The sequence below is a fragment of the Pygoscelis adeliae genome, unplaced genomic scaffold (genome assembly GCF_000699105.1).
Source record: "Pygoscelis adeliae isolate BGI_AS28 unplaced genomic scaffold, ASM69910v1 Scaffold79, whole genome shotgun sequence".
In the NCBI taxonomy this organism is placed as follows: Eukaryota; Metazoa; Chordata; class Aves; order Sphenisciformes; family Spheniscidae; genus Pygoscelis; species Pygoscelis adeliae.
In genome coordinates, this window is record NW_008825532.1 from 2,109,882 (window position 1) to 2,126,761 (window position 16,880).

General features: G+C 38.6%; 1 protein-coding gene across 1 annotated transcript in view; it reads right to left on the reverse strand.

The window, feature by feature from the left end:
• Nucleotides 1-15,704, reverse strand: part of CENPI (centromere protein I) — a 15,872-nt gene extending 168 nt beyond the window's left edge. The window contains exons 1-19 of the mRNA XM_009331737.1: nucleotides 15,379-15,704; nucleotides 14,951-15,088; nucleotides 14,074-14,192; nucleotides 12,792-12,899; nucleotides 11,505-11,553; nucleotides 11,114-11,160; nucleotides 10,313-10,402; nucleotides 8,821-8,949; nucleotides 8,397-8,561; nucleotides 8,014-8,134; nucleotides 7,717-7,808; nucleotides 7,269-7,386; nucleotides 7,106-7,170; nucleotides 6,528-6,625; nucleotides 5,972-6,107; nucleotides 4,017-4,141; nucleotides 2,888-2,936; nucleotides 2,498-2,731; nucleotides 814-855 (exon numbers count right to left, since the gene is read on the reverse strand). Of these exons, the coding sequence (XP_009330012.1) occupies nucleotides 814-855; nucleotides 2,498-2,731; nucleotides 2,888-2,936; nucleotides 4,017-4,141; nucleotides 5,972-6,107; nucleotides 6,528-6,625; nucleotides 7,106-7,170; nucleotides 7,269-7,386; nucleotides 7,717-7,808; nucleotides 8,014-8,134; nucleotides 8,397-8,561; nucleotides 8,821-8,949; nucleotides 10,313-10,402; nucleotides 11,114-11,160; nucleotides 11,505-11,553; nucleotides 12,792-12,899; nucleotides 14,074-14,192; nucleotides 14,951-15,088; nucleotides 15,379-15,577 (2,124 nt within the window). The 5' untranslated portion in view covers nucleotides 15,578-15,704. The remainder of the gene's footprint in view (nucleotides 1-813; nucleotides 856-2,497; nucleotides 2,732-2,887; nucleotides 2,937-4,016; nucleotides 4,142-5,971; nucleotides 6,108-6,527; nucleotides 6,626-7,105; nucleotides 7,171-7,268; nucleotides 7,387-7,716; nucleotides 7,809-8,013; nucleotides 8,135-8,396; nucleotides 8,562-8,820; nucleotides 8,950-10,312; nucleotides 10,403-11,113; nucleotides 11,161-11,504; nucleotides 11,554-12,791; nucleotides 12,900-14,073; nucleotides 14,193-14,950; nucleotides 15,089-15,378) is intronic.
• Nucleotides 15,705-16,880: the final 1,176 nt, after the last annotated feature.

Sequence of the window (16,880 nt, forward strand, 5' to 3'; positions counted from 1 at the left end):
TGCAGGACATAGCTTTGTCTCTTTCTTAGGCCAATCTGAAAAGGTCTGCAAATACCGCCTTCCACAGTTCGACAACATTCATCCTAGTCTGTAAATACCCACAGGTATACAAGGTCATGTCCTGTTCCCAAATACCCGAACTTTTCACTTAGGTATTACAGATTCTTAGCTTGAACATGACAAGTCACAATCTTTTTTTAATACTGAAGATGTTTATAAATCCCAGTTCTAAAAAGACCAAAGTCTATTGGATCAACAGTGAAGATGTCAGGAACCAAATGAACATGGATATTAAAGCCTTTCATACATCACTAATGGCGATTCCTCCAGATCAGGTTTGAAGCACACTGTAATACAGGAAAGGAAACAAACTGCCATTGTACTTGCTCAGCGGAGGATCCCTGTTCAAAGCTATAACAAAGCTACACACCTATCTCAGAAATTTAATATTAATAAATTGATTATATTAATTGATAATAGAAATTCTGCTTCAAGTACACCAAAAATATAACTTTTTCTGGAGCCTGCAGAGAACAATAAACAGCCTTGTCCTGATACTGCACTGATTCATGGAGGAAATATATAAAAATCTCAGACCACTACCCACAGATGGCTAGATACATAACTTCTCAGATGTTGATGTCCTCATGTTTGGCCCTGTTAAGAGACTGAACCAAAGTCTACGGCTGGAATTTTCCCCTTTCAAAATTTTTATAGAGCATTTGTGGAATTGGTGAATATTATCCCCTCATCTTCTTCTACACAGCTGCTGAAAATTGCCTGTTTTCACTTCACTAAAACAAGAAATCTTACCTTAATTAAACTGAAGTTGAAGGTGGTATCATCTGGCCAAGCCTTAAGGAGAGGGAATAAAAACAGTATCAAGTCAGACAAAAAGTATGTCCAGAGTTGTTGGGCCTCTGCTTAGTCCCCTCCTAAATCAGGAATTGCAGGTGTGCAAAGAAATTCAGAGATTTTCAATCATGATTCAGAATGGGCGTCCAGGATCATACTGTGTCCACAAGCGGCAAGGTAATGTGGAGACCCTCTTGCCTTGTGCCACAGCATTACTGGATAGCAACAGAGAATATTTATAGGTATCTTTAACCATTGTCTCTCTACAGTGTAAAAGCTATTATCCCTTCAAAACATTAGGTAGATAATTCCCAACAATGAGAAAGAGCAAGAGGAGAGAACATACTGACATTTAGATTATTGCTTGTGTTCTCTGAGTGTGCTGCAGAGCAGTGCCCTCTGGTGCTCAGCACTGAAGTGTTTAAGAAAAGATGGCACTGCAGCGAAATATTTTTTCCTGTCTTAAGACATGTCTGTGATAGATGCTAAGCAAAATCTTTTTCTTGGTTCTGCAGTAGGAAGAATGCAAAAATTCTCCACCAGAAGGTTTCAGGTGTTGGGGGTTTTTTTGGTGTTGTTTTTCTTTTTTTTTTTTTAAACTTACAAAAGCTACAAAGACGAATCAGGAAGCCTCAGAACAGAAAGGATCTAGACAAAAGATATGAAAAACTAATCCTGCTACAACAGCAGAAAGACCAAGGAAAAGAAGTTGTATATAACAAAAATAAAATGGCCTTCTCTAGCAAAGACAAAACTTGGGTTTAATCAGCAGTAATAGACAAACTACCTAGATTCAGGACACCGAGTATATAAATGAAGGTAAATTTGTGAAGGTGTTCCTAACCAGCATTCTTTGCTTCAACTTTAACCTCAGGTTTCCCTTGCTTCACTCCAGGAGCCACACCTACACTTGCCTTCAGTCTGCCAGCATTCCTCACAACAAAATGGCATCTTTGTGCACCCCTTGGATAGCCTACAAAACCTGATTTCTCAGACCAGCATGCGCATCTTGGAACAGTAACAACTCTGGCAAGCTGCTCCCTCCACTATTCAGTAGCTGCATTGAACACATGATGGCACCCCGGAATTCAAGACAACTACTAACAGAACTCATATCAGACAATACAAGACATCACTGTATTATCTTACTTATGTACTTGAAAGTAGCTACTTGTATTTCTTTTTTAATAAGCCATTCTCAAAAGCTACTGCAAGAGCCAGAAAGCACTGCTAAAAGTTCTACTGTGCGCACCTGCATACAATTTAACTACATATTTCTTGACTTTCTGGAGTTTAAATGTTTAGGTCACGATCCGTATTTTGTGGGGCAGGATGCACTATTGGGAAGCTTCTACTGAATTAGTCATTTATTTAATTATTTAGCTATTTTAGTTCTATCCTAAAAATGATCATAAGCACAAATTCACATCTAAAACTTACGTTCATGCTTTCATACCATGCAAACAAAGACTATGCAAATTGCGCCACCGATCTGACACAAACACAGAATGCCATACCAGCTTTTGAAAGCTCAGTTGACTCTACAAGTCAGCCAGTACACTGAGAGACACTTCTCTAGAGAAACTGTCAAGACACAACATCTGGTGTTGCCAAAGGCCCAAATGTTGGCTTACACCATTACCTGCTGCAGGAAGAGGACAGCATAGCCCATCATGGCTGGGTGGTAGACAATGTTAAAGCTGGTTTTGAATTCCTGCACTGTGGTTTTCTTCAGCAGTTCATCATCCATACGAAGACCTTGAGGATGAATATCCTTCTGGAAAACACTGGATGTCCACAGACAACCCACCATAGCTATTATGTACTGGTTGTACTCTTGGTATGTCTGGCTACTGAACTTGAATTGCAGTATTTTCTGAGGGACAAGAAACAAAATCAATAAATAGCATTCTCAAAGCAGTTGTATGCTCCCTCCAGTCCTCAAAAGAATGCCATCAGAACACCTCCCCTCCATTCAACCCAACTCCTTGCTAAGGTCCATTCTAGCACATAGCAGTTTTGTCCACAATACCGTTTTACTCAGCTCATTTTCTTTTGCAGCCACCAAGTTGGTTCGATACCTAAAAAAACAAACAAAAGAGAAAGTTAGGTGCCTGTAAATTTTTACTACCTGCCAGTGTTGAAAAAAGCTGGAGGAATGTATTAAGAAAGCTTATTTCCTCCACGAGAGATCAAACTTTACTGGTAAAAAAGAGACATGAAAAAATTCGAAGGGACTTTATCACTTGGCATAGACTCACCCTTTCCAGGCAGAGTAGTGAGACACCTGATAATATTAATATCTTAAATGATTAAGACATGACCAGTTTGCCTGGGACAGTCACCTTCATAAAGGAAATACGCAAGAATTTACATACAGTCTTAAAATTAGCAGAAAAATGCAGTGTATTTGTAAGAAGGGAGACTTCTATTCACTAAGCAGAGAAACAGAAGCCACTGGAAGTAATGCAACTTGACAGTTATTCTCTATAATAAGCACTAGCTCCTCTAATTTCCCAGAGACCATCCTGTCATGTTCATTACCCTGCAGACTCCTTAGAGAAGAAGCCACATGGAGAGCCCAGCACCAGCTGTCAGCAATTGGCTACTCCTCTTCTCAGATGCAACCACTGGAACTAACAAGGCCAAGAACAGCAGCCATGTTTGTGGATCCTGCAGAGAGCTAAACAGTACTGTCTTTGGACCTGCAGGCAGCATGAGGCAGTCCCAAATTCCCACAGAGTTTGGAGGTGGCAGAAGTGCTTCCTACTCAGCACATTACAGAATTTGTAAGTCTAGTGGTCAAAGCACAGGAGCAAGAAGTTGTATAGTTAACCACTAGTGATTCCAGCTGGCTGACTTAAGTTCTCTCAAAACAATATGGGAACTCCTTCCTTCACATATCAAAGATATGGAAATAATACTAGGAAAGAGGTCAGAATCCTGCTATTTTGGATAACAGACTGAAAAGAAAAAAAAAAAAAGAGAGTGGGAACTACAGCTATAAATTCCTGTAACATGAAAGCTGGGCACAACTGGAACTTTCACCTTTGCCTTACATAATAAGAAAAAGATTTCAGATTTTACACCAAAGTAATTTCATTTCCAAAACATTGAAAGAGAAGACAAGGAGTCCCTACAGCCCACACCATTTGTAGTACCTGTACATAATGTAGCAGAGCTGATTCAAGCTGACAGAATCCATGCTGAGAAGCGCTGGGTAGAAAACTCCAGCAGGAGGCATTATCAACAAAGGCAGATTGTACCTCAGATACATATCACACACCTGCAGGAATTAAGCAAATCCAGGCACATTATTACTGCCATTAACAAACCCAGAAGCATGTAAGACCAAAAGAGAGCATGACACTGCATTCCAGCCAGCTCCATCAACTTCACCTAGGAGGGAAGGCCGGGATGAAGCAATTCCATTTGTTTCCTTCTCAGTATGAGACATTCATCCATTCATATCTCAGTCTCTGCTTCAACCATTTAGGTATACCACGTTTTGACATGGTTCTTGCTGAGTCAAATCTACCCAGATCCCTGTAAAAAAGCAGCAGCCTTTTTTTTTTCTGATCTTTTAGATCATTCCGACATACGTAGCTGGGACTGCAGTAGACCTGACCTTGTTCCTAGCCTGGTTTGCTGATAACAGCAAGCCAAACAGACCACACATTTCTTCTAGTTGGGAAATTAAAGCTTTCTACTTGACCTTGCTGGAATTGCGTGAACACACGATAAAGCTTTGCTCTAAGAAAAGATGATATGGCTGTAAAACATGGGTTTATTATCAGAATCATGTTTAGAATTTAAGGTTGAGTTTCAAGTAAAAAAGACATTTTAACATTTCTGCAGATTTAACAAGATCTTCAGCTATAATAACAGTCTTAAAGTATGGATAAATAATTGAAAGCAATATTGCTGTAACTTACCACATTACTGTCCTCTATAGCTTAGCCACAGTAACTATTCCCAAAGGTATGCTCTTCAGGAAGGTATGCATCATTCTCAGAAGAGTAGTGGTCTAAGAATATGCATATCTAGCTACTACAGCTCAGACCGTAAACAATTAAGCTGTGACAGCCTGCCATCCCAAAGATGGATTTTTTTACATATTGTTAAATTAGGCACAACAATTGTTTTAGGACTCCTTCCCCTAATCTCATAGCAGACTTTTCACTCAATATTGTTTGTCAGACCTTCACCTTTCCTCTTGCCCTCAGTACAGCTATACCATGTAAGGTATAGACAGATATGTGTATGTAACTGAATTACTGGTACTTTCAGAAATCTAGACTCTTTACTTAATATCTCAGCTGTATGATTTTAGAAATCTCTAGAGTTCTGAATACATAAGCAAAAGGTCAAGAAAAAATTCAAATTCTAGTTGTCTGCTAGAGCACCAATAATGGTATATCGAAGGGTGCATGATTCTCTGTATATTCCCATAAAATGAGTATTTACTTATTTTAAACACACTGTCTTATGCAAATGTTGTTGCCCAGTAGTTTTGTGCATTTTTAATGGACATTTTGGTTACAAGTAGATCCCAGTACTATCAATGTTTTTTCAACTCTTCACAATTTTATCCAAATTGTAGGAGCAACAATAGCATGGCTGGAGTTCACATGGCAGTAAGCACATCTACAGAGAGGACATGAGGAAGCTAGAGAATAGGCTTAAGCCTGTTTGATGCTGCTTAGTTTGTCTACAGGACAAACTGCGGAAAAAACTTCATTTTTTAAGGGAACATTTAAGGAAAAAGTCAGGATGCGGTGTTTGAAATTGAACTGAACTTTCTGAATTCAGTTTCTGATTCTTTCCTATAAATTAGCATTAAAAAAGCATGTTATGCCATATTGTTACTTCCCCTTCCACAGTTCACCTCTGACTTAAGAGCAACCACTTTCTAGCAGTATATTTAATTCTGCCTATGGATGCAACAGCAGCTGCCATCACCTGTAGATCTACCAAGTATTTGGAACATTCTTGCATTTAATCACAAAGTTCTATAAACTATAATGAGGAAGGTGTTTTCATGCTCTAGCTTAAAAAAATGCAAACAGCCTTAGAGTATTGGGATTTTGAAAGCCAAAATGAATGGGATACATACAGTCTCATAGAAATCCAGGATGAAGTACAGCAAGAAAGTAGGATTGTTTTCCAAACGCAATGCAACAGTAGAGATCCATCCGACAAAATGGATCAGTTCAGCCACCACGTTCACTAGTCCAGAAAGAGTGGTATTCCTACAGCAATGACATGACACAACGTTAGTATATACATCTCTCTGTGAACGATAAAAAGGAAAAGTGGTAAAAAAGAAACTGAAGTTTATCCTTCTGCCCCACCAAGCATTCAGCAACATGCATTTGTTCTTCAATATACCCAGTAACATATTGTTACCGACATTATTACAAACATGACCCAGCTGTCAGTGTTACAAGGATTTTGACTTCTGGACATTTCAATTTTCAGTGTAGATAGAAATACTTTTAAAGAAAGAAAGAACAGGTTTGACAAGGTAGCTTACAATAGAGCAGAAACATTAAGCATTATTAACCTCCTAGTTGGTCTTTATGCTAGGTAATAGGGCTAGAATATATATCTAAATACACTAGTGAACAATGCACAGAACACTGTATTGCATTTATTTCAGACAAACTTACAAAGAATGGACTTGAGAGTCAGACTCTGAATCCAGATGAATCACATGCCAATTTAACCAGTTCTGTAACAGCTCTTTCAGGCTCTCAAGAACACTGCACTGCAAGAGGCAAACAGAAAACAGGTTGATGACAATTTACATAAGTGAATAATACTAAACAAAAAACGCCATGAGAATCGACATATACAAAGAAAGATATCAAGAGTTTCCCAGGACCACAAAGAGCAGTAAGATAATTGCATGTCCCCTTGAACTGAATGTATGTGTTGCATAGCTTTTCCTGGAGAATGTGAGTTTCAAATACTGAGTTAAAATTGCAATAAACCAAAGCAACCATTGTCTTGTGTACTATCAGTTCTTTTAATTTTCAGTGCCCCAGTTTAATTCCAGTCAAAAAAGAAAATATCTTAAAGGCACTCAAATTCCCAAAGAATTTGTAAGTATATATTTTACCCTCACTTGGGCACAGACTTCCCCAAAAGAAGTCCCCTGTACAATCACTCAGACTGCTACACCTGACACAAGTGCAGACAGCAACATCAACTAGAAGTAAACAGCCACTGTACTCACTTAAATTACCTTAAAGTAAAGGGATGATGTGAAAAAGAGCTGTGCCAGGGGATCATAGAGATGTGACTTCATTTCTGAAACAAATGAGAAAGCAGCATGATATCTGTGCACAAATTCTATCCCCCAAGATCAGACACTGTCCAGCCTCACCCAAAGGATCTGCAACACATACCAGAGAAGCTGCTGAGGGGGATCCAACTCACAAGTCTGAGAATTTGTGATCGGCAGCAGAAGCCATCCCAGAGAGGAAGGCTCTTATACAGGAACTCTTCACAGGAAGAAAATCCCTCCTACAAAGCAGAAGATGAACATTCAAAAACTCATATCATATGCCTGCACCTCACCATGCTCGCTTCACCCTGGAGAAAGAAAGAGGCTTACACCTCCTTCCTGCCATACAATTCACCAGGACATTCAAATTATCATTCTTAATATAATTCTCAAATTATCTTTCCTGCAGAAAACAAGGCCGTCTCCAGAATATTGACTTGCTATAGGAATATTTATTTTTATTACTTGAGACACTGTCACTTCTCAGAGATACTATAGGAAACAGGTAAGTCCCAAAAGTACTTCAAGGGAAGACTTAAACCCTTGGCTTCCACAAAACAGGCACTTACCTGCAAGAAACACTCCGTCTTGTAGACAGTTTCCAGGAAGTCCTTGAATTCTTCTTCATATTGGTTATTATCAGCCACACACCAGGTGCATTCTAAACAGGAAAGAATACTGTATTTTAATACAGGCACAGCAAGAATAAGCACAATCAGAAACAAAATTCAGTTCTCCTCCAGTAGTTGTTTTAATGCTATGTGATTATCACTATAAATCTGAATAGCAAAATACCATTATTGAAAGGTGAAAAGCCTCAGACATCCTTTACCTCCCTACCATGCAAGGTAATACTAAGTTCCTACCTTCCTGAAGAGTCTGGCCCATCCAATAGTAGAGCCTCAGGTAAATAGATTCATCTTTGGTGCAATTCATGTAGTGAAGCAATAAAGGGTTTGTTAGCACTGAACCCATCTGGGAAGGAAACTGCAAGAGAAATCAAGAAAAAAGAGTTATTCAGTATTTACATCAGCAAATTGCCAGAGAATCTCATTCTATCAGAGTTGTCCAATCCTTTTACCGGCAACAAGACCATCTCCAGGACACATTCATCACCCTCAGGTAGGACTAGATGTTCTGTCAGAACTAGGTAGCCTATACGCTATTCACATATAAACAGGGCATAGAGGAATATTGTTCGATCTCTCAAAACATTCAGTGAGCTTACCAAGACCTTCCTGAAACTCACCTCTAGACGGTGGATATTTTGTAGGAGCTGAGAAAAGGTCTGCAGCTGCTCCACTGGAAGAGATTCATTTGTACTGTACAAATCAACACGGTTCTTTTCCCTGTCCTCTTCTAAATTATTTTTGTTTGTACTGCTTGCAGGTATAATCAACTGGGTATTCCATTTCTGTAGAAAAGAAACACAAATGAATAGCAATGACTTGGTTTCCAATGCAGTCAAGTGCACTTGTGACCAGTTCCCACAAAGACCCTGTTTTGCAAAAAAGGTATCCAGGCTTTCATTACAATGGGAATGATGCATTTCTATATAGCTACTCCACCCTTCCCAGTGCTGAAATAAAGCCTGACTCCCATTATTTGCCAATATTCATCATGAAAACAGCTGCTTGGCACCTTCTAGCGTCTACCTTAGGCCCATAACCTACCCTCTTCCGTGACTGAGGTTGAGCTGTGCCTAAAAACAGTGGCTGCAACACTGGAGAGTTTTCCTGGTTTCTTCGCCTTATTGCGTTGATTGCTGCTTTCCATGGGCCCTCATAATTCTTGAGGTAAGTCTGAAAACATAAATCAGACAACTACGCAAGAAACCAAACTAAGACAAAACAACAGAAAGATCAGTTTCTATTCTGATAAACATCACCACAGTGATGTATATACACTCAACTCTGCTTGACAGACCAAGAGGCTACGTTTTCACAGCACAGAACTCTCATCATTTCTCAGTTTCATTACCTTTTGACTATATTTAACAGTTATGCTTTTATTTCCTTCTGAAACGATGTCCCCTTTTTCAGAAGGGATCTCCAACACTTCTGGTTTATAATCCTCATTCAGATCAATCACCAATTCATAGAGTAAATCTCAAGTATACATTAAAAAAAACCATGACAAAGGTATGCTTAAGTTACTGAGAAAGCTTCCTGAATTCAGTATCAGTGATACCCTCCAAACAGAACAATTCAATGAGTAATCGAATTCTCAAATTAATGTAGATACTAAGCTAAAAAGAAAACTGGAAAAATTAACCCAACACCTTTTCTGCACAAACCTTATTTGTCATTTCAATTACAATCAGTCTTTAAATCCTAATCAAGCACCAAACCATCACAAAAGTATTCAGATTGGTTTGGGCCTAGGTAATCAAGCTTTTATTATACAAGTTAACACCATGTTCATAAAAACAGTTGAAGATGTATTTGGGTTTTAATTGCTAGTTACTTACTTCACTTCTGTGCATATCAAAAAATGTAAATTCTCCAACAGAATGCAAAATGCTTCTAAAAAAACCCAAACTACATCTATCCCATTGAAGTACCAAAAGAAAATTCGTTGCAGAATTTAGGTCTCACCTGCTGCTATTTTCTGTTATATATTCAGTTTCTGCTACATATATTCTACTTGGTCAAAGGGCTAAGCATACACATAGGCCTCTCTAAAAGCAGGATCATATTTTTTGCTGTTACCCTGAGGCTCTGACAAATCAGCTTACCGCATCGTTCCCTACTTTTTGTCTCTTGCCTATGACATAGACTTTCCAAGTGGGAAGTTACTTACTGACTTCCATTGTTATTTGTACTTGAGAAAGTCATCAGTTTGGACAATGCCTTGTACAAATAAGTTTGCTTCCTGAAGAACTTAACATTGTGTAAACTAAGTCAAAACCAGCAAGAACACCAAAAGAAGGATTAAAGTAATCCTCATAAGGATAAAGGTAGATGCCATTCCAAATCATCTCATTGTGCTGAAGAGTAAACAAAATGCAAGGCAAAGAATCTCCATCTAAACCTGATTTTACTCAGTGAAAAGAGGAAATAGAATTAATCTTCACCACTAAATCATGCTATAGCTTGAATGGAAAGTTCAGTACAAATACTGTCCAAAGTACTGGTTCCAAATAGATTAAATCTAATTCCTTACCTTCATTTTCCCAGGAAGGGTTATGGTCACCAGCTCAGGACAGAAGAGTTTGTAAAGTGATAGTAGAGCCTGCAGATGAGACTGCATTCCCTGTCAAATAGAAGAACAAGAGGAAAAACATGTGGGGTATGTTTTTAATATAGAAGCTAAATACTGTATTCTAGAAGCAAAAAACCCACAGTGATTACTAAAAGCTTTCTAAAGCTACATGTCAGTAAGTAACCATAGATGAACAACCGAAAATGAAAGGAAGAACAGAAACTGTGTCAATGAAATACCATAGGAAGGGGATTGAAGGAGGAACTTGCTGTAGTCATGACTAATAAAAAGGAATTTAACAATTGAAACTATGAAAAATACAGTCTTCTGCTGTCTAAATGCTCCAAAAACATGCTGTTATAGCTACAGTTTTTTCTTACAAAAAAGGGAGCAAGATCCTCTACAATCTTATGTTTCTCAGTCATTTTTGACACCACTTGAAAAAGGAAGATGAATAGAAAATTAAAGATGGTAATAGATAAATGAAGCTGACCCTTGCTTCAAAGATTTTGCCACACCTAGCCATAAAACATATAGCTTTGTGCATGCCATTGCATGTGCTCACAAGACAAACGAAAATTAGGGGTGCACATGCAAGATAGACAAGCCCTTATGCTACAAAGACAAGACTACAACCTACAATTCCAAGTCTAACCCTGTTCTGAGACACTAGCCACTCTTCTCCATCCTCTAAGGACATTAGTCTTACAAACTGCATTATTAACCACAGTTCAAACTCTACAAGATTTGAAATAAACTCACCATTTTTGCTTGGAGGTCAAGCAGTCTCCTAATCCGAAAAGGCTTGACTGGAAATACAATTAAGAACATAATGGATTTAAAACCCACTGTATCAGACATTTAAGCAAAAATGCAATATCACTTTTATTATAGAAAGCCATGGCAAAGCAAGCAGAACCAATCAGTGTTATTTCTAGGCTAACCAATAGACAGGTAATAAATAACCTAGTAGACAGGTTTCCAATTCAGAAAACATTACACAAATCAGACTGAACTACCACTCATGCTTCCTTGCCTTAAAAGCAATATATTGGCTAGTCATTATATTAGCTCCATTGGAAGAAAAGGCAGCGCCAGCAAACAGAATAAGAAACAAAATGGTATTCCACCTCATACAATTGGATAGACTCACCATTTTCTTTCCTGGTCAGCAGGTAGAGCAGGTGGCAGACATAAGGGCACTGCAAAGAAAAGGCAGCAATGAACTATCCTGATGGTGCAGACTGCTAACTAGGATACAGTAAAAGCAACATACAGGCTTCACAAGCTAACATTGTTTCATTCAGTTGGCTGCCTCAAGTCATCACTGCATCCCCATTGAGGCAGAGCATACCTTACTCCCCTTAGGAAGTAGCATGCCTTTTACATGTCACATGTCAATTTTACTTATAAACACTATCTGCACTATGAGCAGTCCCTATAGTAATCAAGCTATTCCGTGAGCTTGGATATTGTTTTTTGGAACATGGTCTAGATATGTCAGAAGTCAGCAGTGAAAATACAATTTTATTTTCAAAACGAAAAGCACCTTTGAATCAAAATAATTTATTAGATCTTCTAACTACAGTTGAGGCTGTAGTGTCTTAAATTAGTTTCACACCAACTCTGCTGCACTTTCCAATTGGCCTATCATGCCTGAAAATGCTATTTTAAACAGTAAGAACTTAAACCCAGTTTTATGAAAAGATTAACTAATGTTAACCTAAAACCATTAAAAACTTTGCAAGAAATACAACTCAGAACTTTGGGAACTTTAAAAGTCTTAACCACAAAATATCCTAAACTGAAAGGATATTAACAATTTCACATCTAACATGACTGCCAAGATCATCTTAATATGAACTGAATCCAAACACTTCAATATTCCAGCACCTGGATTTTACAGTTGCCATATAGCAGAAATCTCCTGATTGCTTGTTCTCATTTCAGCTACGTTTCAAATCAATTAAGTAGAACAGCATTTAGAGTTTCTCACCTTTAAATAAACATTGGTCTAAAAGGTTTTTTTCTTTTTGCCCAAGGTATGCCAGTCAGTTTCTCCCCAGGAGCGGGAGACTTCACCTGCTGATGTCTGACATCAAAGGCAATCCCAGAGACTGCAGCATCATAGTTACTCTTGGGAATTTAGACAGAATATACTGTCACTCTGTGATGCAGAATAGCAATTCTTGGAAACACATTTAAACAACCAGACCACAGCACTGAAACTAAAATAATCTTACAGTACTTCCCTGTTTCCGAATCTAAATTACCCAGCAATCTTAGAATGCAAAATAAAAAAAAGAAAATAAATTCCAGCCATCAGAAAATGGTCTTTAACCAACAGCTACTCCAGACTAATTCTAGCACTAATATGCATACTAGTAATGAACATTTAGGTTTATTTTGTCAATTCCATATATTCTTCAGCTCTCCTTACCATCTTCTCATCTTGTAGGAAGGAAAAGAAGAAACCATAGAGGGCATGAAGTTGTTCCTTGTGATCAATGAAGTCAAACACTGTGATCAGCCATCTTAAAAAAAGCAGCTGCAGACAGGAAAAAAGCCGTATTACATTAAGCGATGGGCAAAAGCAAGACAGACCAGTCACTAGCCAATTTAAGAGAGACAATCATTAAGGATACATACCACTCTCAAGGACAACCAGATAGCTAGAGATGAACAGTACAGGGATAATTCAGCTGTGGAAGAAAGCCTGCCAAGAGCACCAACTGCTGTATCAGAATGGAAAAAAGCAGCTCAGTTCTGAATATGTGCTAACCCTCAGATATGATCTGAGGGCCCCTCACTACAAGAAAGACATTGAGGTGCTGGAGCACATCCAAAGCAGAGCAACGAAGCTGGTGAAGGGCCTAGGGAACAAGTCTTATGAGGAGCGGCTGAGGGAACTGGGGTTGTTCAGTCTGGAGAAAAGGAGGCTGAGGGGAGACCTCATCGCTCTCTACAACTACCTGGAAGGAGGTTGTAGCGAGGCGGGTGTCGGTCTCTTCTCCCAAGGAAGAAGTGATAGGACAGAGGAAATGGCCTCAAGTTGCACCGGGGAGGTTTAGATTGGATATTAAGAAAAATTTCTTCACCGAAAGGGTTCAAGCACTGGAACAGGCCGCTCAGGGAAGTGGTTGAGTCACCATCCCTGGAGGTATTTAAAAGACTTGTAGACATGGGTTAGTGGTGGACATGGTTTAGGGACATGGTTTAGTGGTGGACTAAACACAGCTGGCAGTGTTAGGTTTACGGTTGGACTCGATGATCTTAAGGGTCTTTTCCAACCTAAATGATTCTATGACGTAAACCTTTGAGCGGACTACACGAAGACAAAAAAGACTGTTTTGCTAACGTTAAGTCATGTTGCGACGGCCAAGGTACACAGAACCTAAGGGTTCTCATACCTTGCTGAAGCTGGTGAAGAATGCCTCACACAGCTGAAGTATTTCACAGAAATGTTGATGGAGAAACCATTCCTAAGGAACTCAGAGATACAAGACAAGCAGGAACTGTGCAAATTTCCACTCACACTTAAAGTGTTCCTCGGTCCCCACTGCCGTTCCAGCAATGGGTGTCTCTGCCAATCTTTCTAAATGACAGTATCTTACATAATAACCTTGTACATTAAAACCTCAGGATTCTTGCTTCCTGAAAATAATCCGTCCTGATCATTCCTGTGCAGAAGCAATAACTACTGTAAACATTTACTAAGTTACCTGGATGTTGCCTGAGCATTTGCTGACACAGAGCCAAGATACAGATGAAACCACAGAAGTTTCTGGTATTACTGAGGCTGGAACCAGGCTCTTCAGTAAACGAGTATTCACTGTATCAGCTGGAAAACGAACAATTTAAAATAAGATAGTGCTCATGTACCAGGTTCTTTGATATGGTTTTGCAGCTTAGGTCAAAATTCCCTCTGGACAAGATTATTCAGAGCTTCATTGCTTAAAGTAACAGTGCACAAGAATCTAGTAGGGACTTACCTATACCTCAAAAAATTATGAGAATTATTTCTTTCCAGCTTAAAGAAAAAGGAATATCGAGTACTCCCCTCGAGAGAGGGGAAAGTTTAGGGTTTTTTTCATTGAATATTTCATTATTTAGAAGTATAAATGGTGGCCACCATTTCTAAGAAAGCAGCATGAGGGCTGCACTGACACTGCTGAATTGATTGTTAGGATAACATTTTAATTTTAGCAAGTTTCACTAATACAACTATTGCAATTTGTTCAATTATTTTGATCTCGGGGAAAGAAAACTACACAAACAGTTACAACAAGGAAGAGACACAATGGTTGCCTTTAAGCCTTTCAGAGACCTGCAATTACGAACAAAGGAAATAAGCTTTTCAAAAAATATTTGTAACAAGCCATAGTATTTTCCTGGGTACCCCCTTGCTACCCCTGTAACAAGAACAGAGATTATTTTTAGCATGAACTCAGAAATTACACTGAAGCATGCCAGAAAGATTAATTTTATGCTAAAGTGCTTAACAATACAGTCACCATAAACACATTATCTCAAGCAGGTTTGATTAGAGGAGAAAGAGACATTCACAGACGACACGCTAGCAGTATATAAATATTTTACCAAGTTTGCCACTGAGTGCCACGTTTAGCAATACATCAAATGCTTCAGGGGGTAACCCTCTTTGCAGAGCAATGCTTTCCACAGTAGTCAAGTGTTTCTGCATAACATTGTTCTTCTTCAGTGAAACATGGTCTTGAACTAGGAGAAAAAAAAAAAAAGACGACAAACAGAAGGATGAAACAACTTCTAGACTGAAAATGAACTATTTTAAACTTCTCTGAATTGTCCCTAAATATATTCCTTTTTGTTGGGTTCTTTACATAGTAACAGAAAGGGGAAAGCCTTTTAAGACATTAAAGAAATATTACAAAGCTCAGGCATTAAAGAGGGAAAACAGCAGGTAAAATTAGATAAAAATTTTTTTTATTGTTATTAAATCAGTTACTATCTTTTCAATCCTAGGTAGCTAACCTTAAAACTACTCTTACTTTTCTCAAAGTAGCTCAAAGCTTGCTCAAGGGAGTCTTGCTTGCTGTCACTTTTCTGATTGGTAGGAGATTGATGATTCTGGACACTTTTTTCAGGGTCAGTTCTCCCTCCTTTTCGCCATGCAGAGAGATCAGTTTGATTTTTATGATGAATTTGCAGAGGCCGCTTTGGGGTCTTAGAACTCTGTCTTCGCTGCATCTTTTCAGACTCCCAGCTGAGACTGGAGAATTTTACTCATTTGTCATGTGGGTTCCAATCCTTCATTGCCAAGAGGCAAGAAAATAGATCAACCTCCAACAGCTGAAGAACATCAGAGAGCCTGTTCCCTGCGAAAAGAAAAAATTATTTTCCTGACAAAGAGATTTTAGAGGGATCCTGCATAACGTAACAGAGTAACTTCAGAGGAAATCATTCAGAGCCGCCTGCCCCCCAAAAGATCAGACAATATACTCAGAAGATGCACAGAAAACAGTGTATCAAACCTCCATTCTTTCTTTCATTAAAAAAGGGAAGAAAAAATTCACAAGTAAAATTAACACAAACTCCTTTCAATTTAAAAATTATCTGATAACATTTTATATAGTATTTGGATCCAAAAATTAACATAACCAGAAAGTTAGCAAAACACAATCAATAACTTTCTTCTGAGTTTATTTTGTGCATTATCAGTTTCATTACTTGTATTGTGTATGCCAATGTAATCAGTCAACAGGTCATGATTTCCTGCAAGGTAATGCACAGATTTTAAGGGATCATAACAACACTTATCATCCTATTTTACAAAAACTAGATTCTTCTGCAGCCTTTCCACCTAGCAGCTAGGATTGAAAAAAATACGAAATTTTGGTAAACTTCCAAGTGAAGCACAAGAGCTACCAACACTGCAAAACTCTCTAGCTCTGGGTGAAATACAACCGTGAAAAGTGGCATTTTCTCCTCAATATGCTGGAGAGACCAACCTTTTACCCACAAAATGTGAAATTTTGCTACAATTTCCTGGATTTGGTAGAGTATGCACGCATGTCCCTGGATTGCTGGAGCCTATATTTTGCTTCCCAGCTTTCCTGACAATAAAACAGAATTATTCTCAATTCACACTCCCTCTTCAGCTCCCACTTCCTTAAGATGTTAGAATCATCCCTATTTTCCTATAAGTTTGTTTGTAACTAACTTCCCTATGCCGCATACCAAGAACAAATCTCTGGCTAGCTATAGCAAGACTTCCTCTGAAGCACACACTGATATACACACACAGGGCATTCATATTTACAAATGAAATCTACTGACTTCAGGTGAAATGTACCCCCTTCAGTATTAAAGGATGACACCAAGGACATCAGAACTCCCACAAAGATGCTTTGCATGATGGTGACTAACAATAACTGAGATGCTTCAAAACAGTGAAAATTCCTGATAGCAGCTATACCGTGGTTAGATTGACGTGAGCTGGACTGACACGTAAGAGTTGCAGAAAACCCCAAACGCTCTGGAGTCTTGCTTG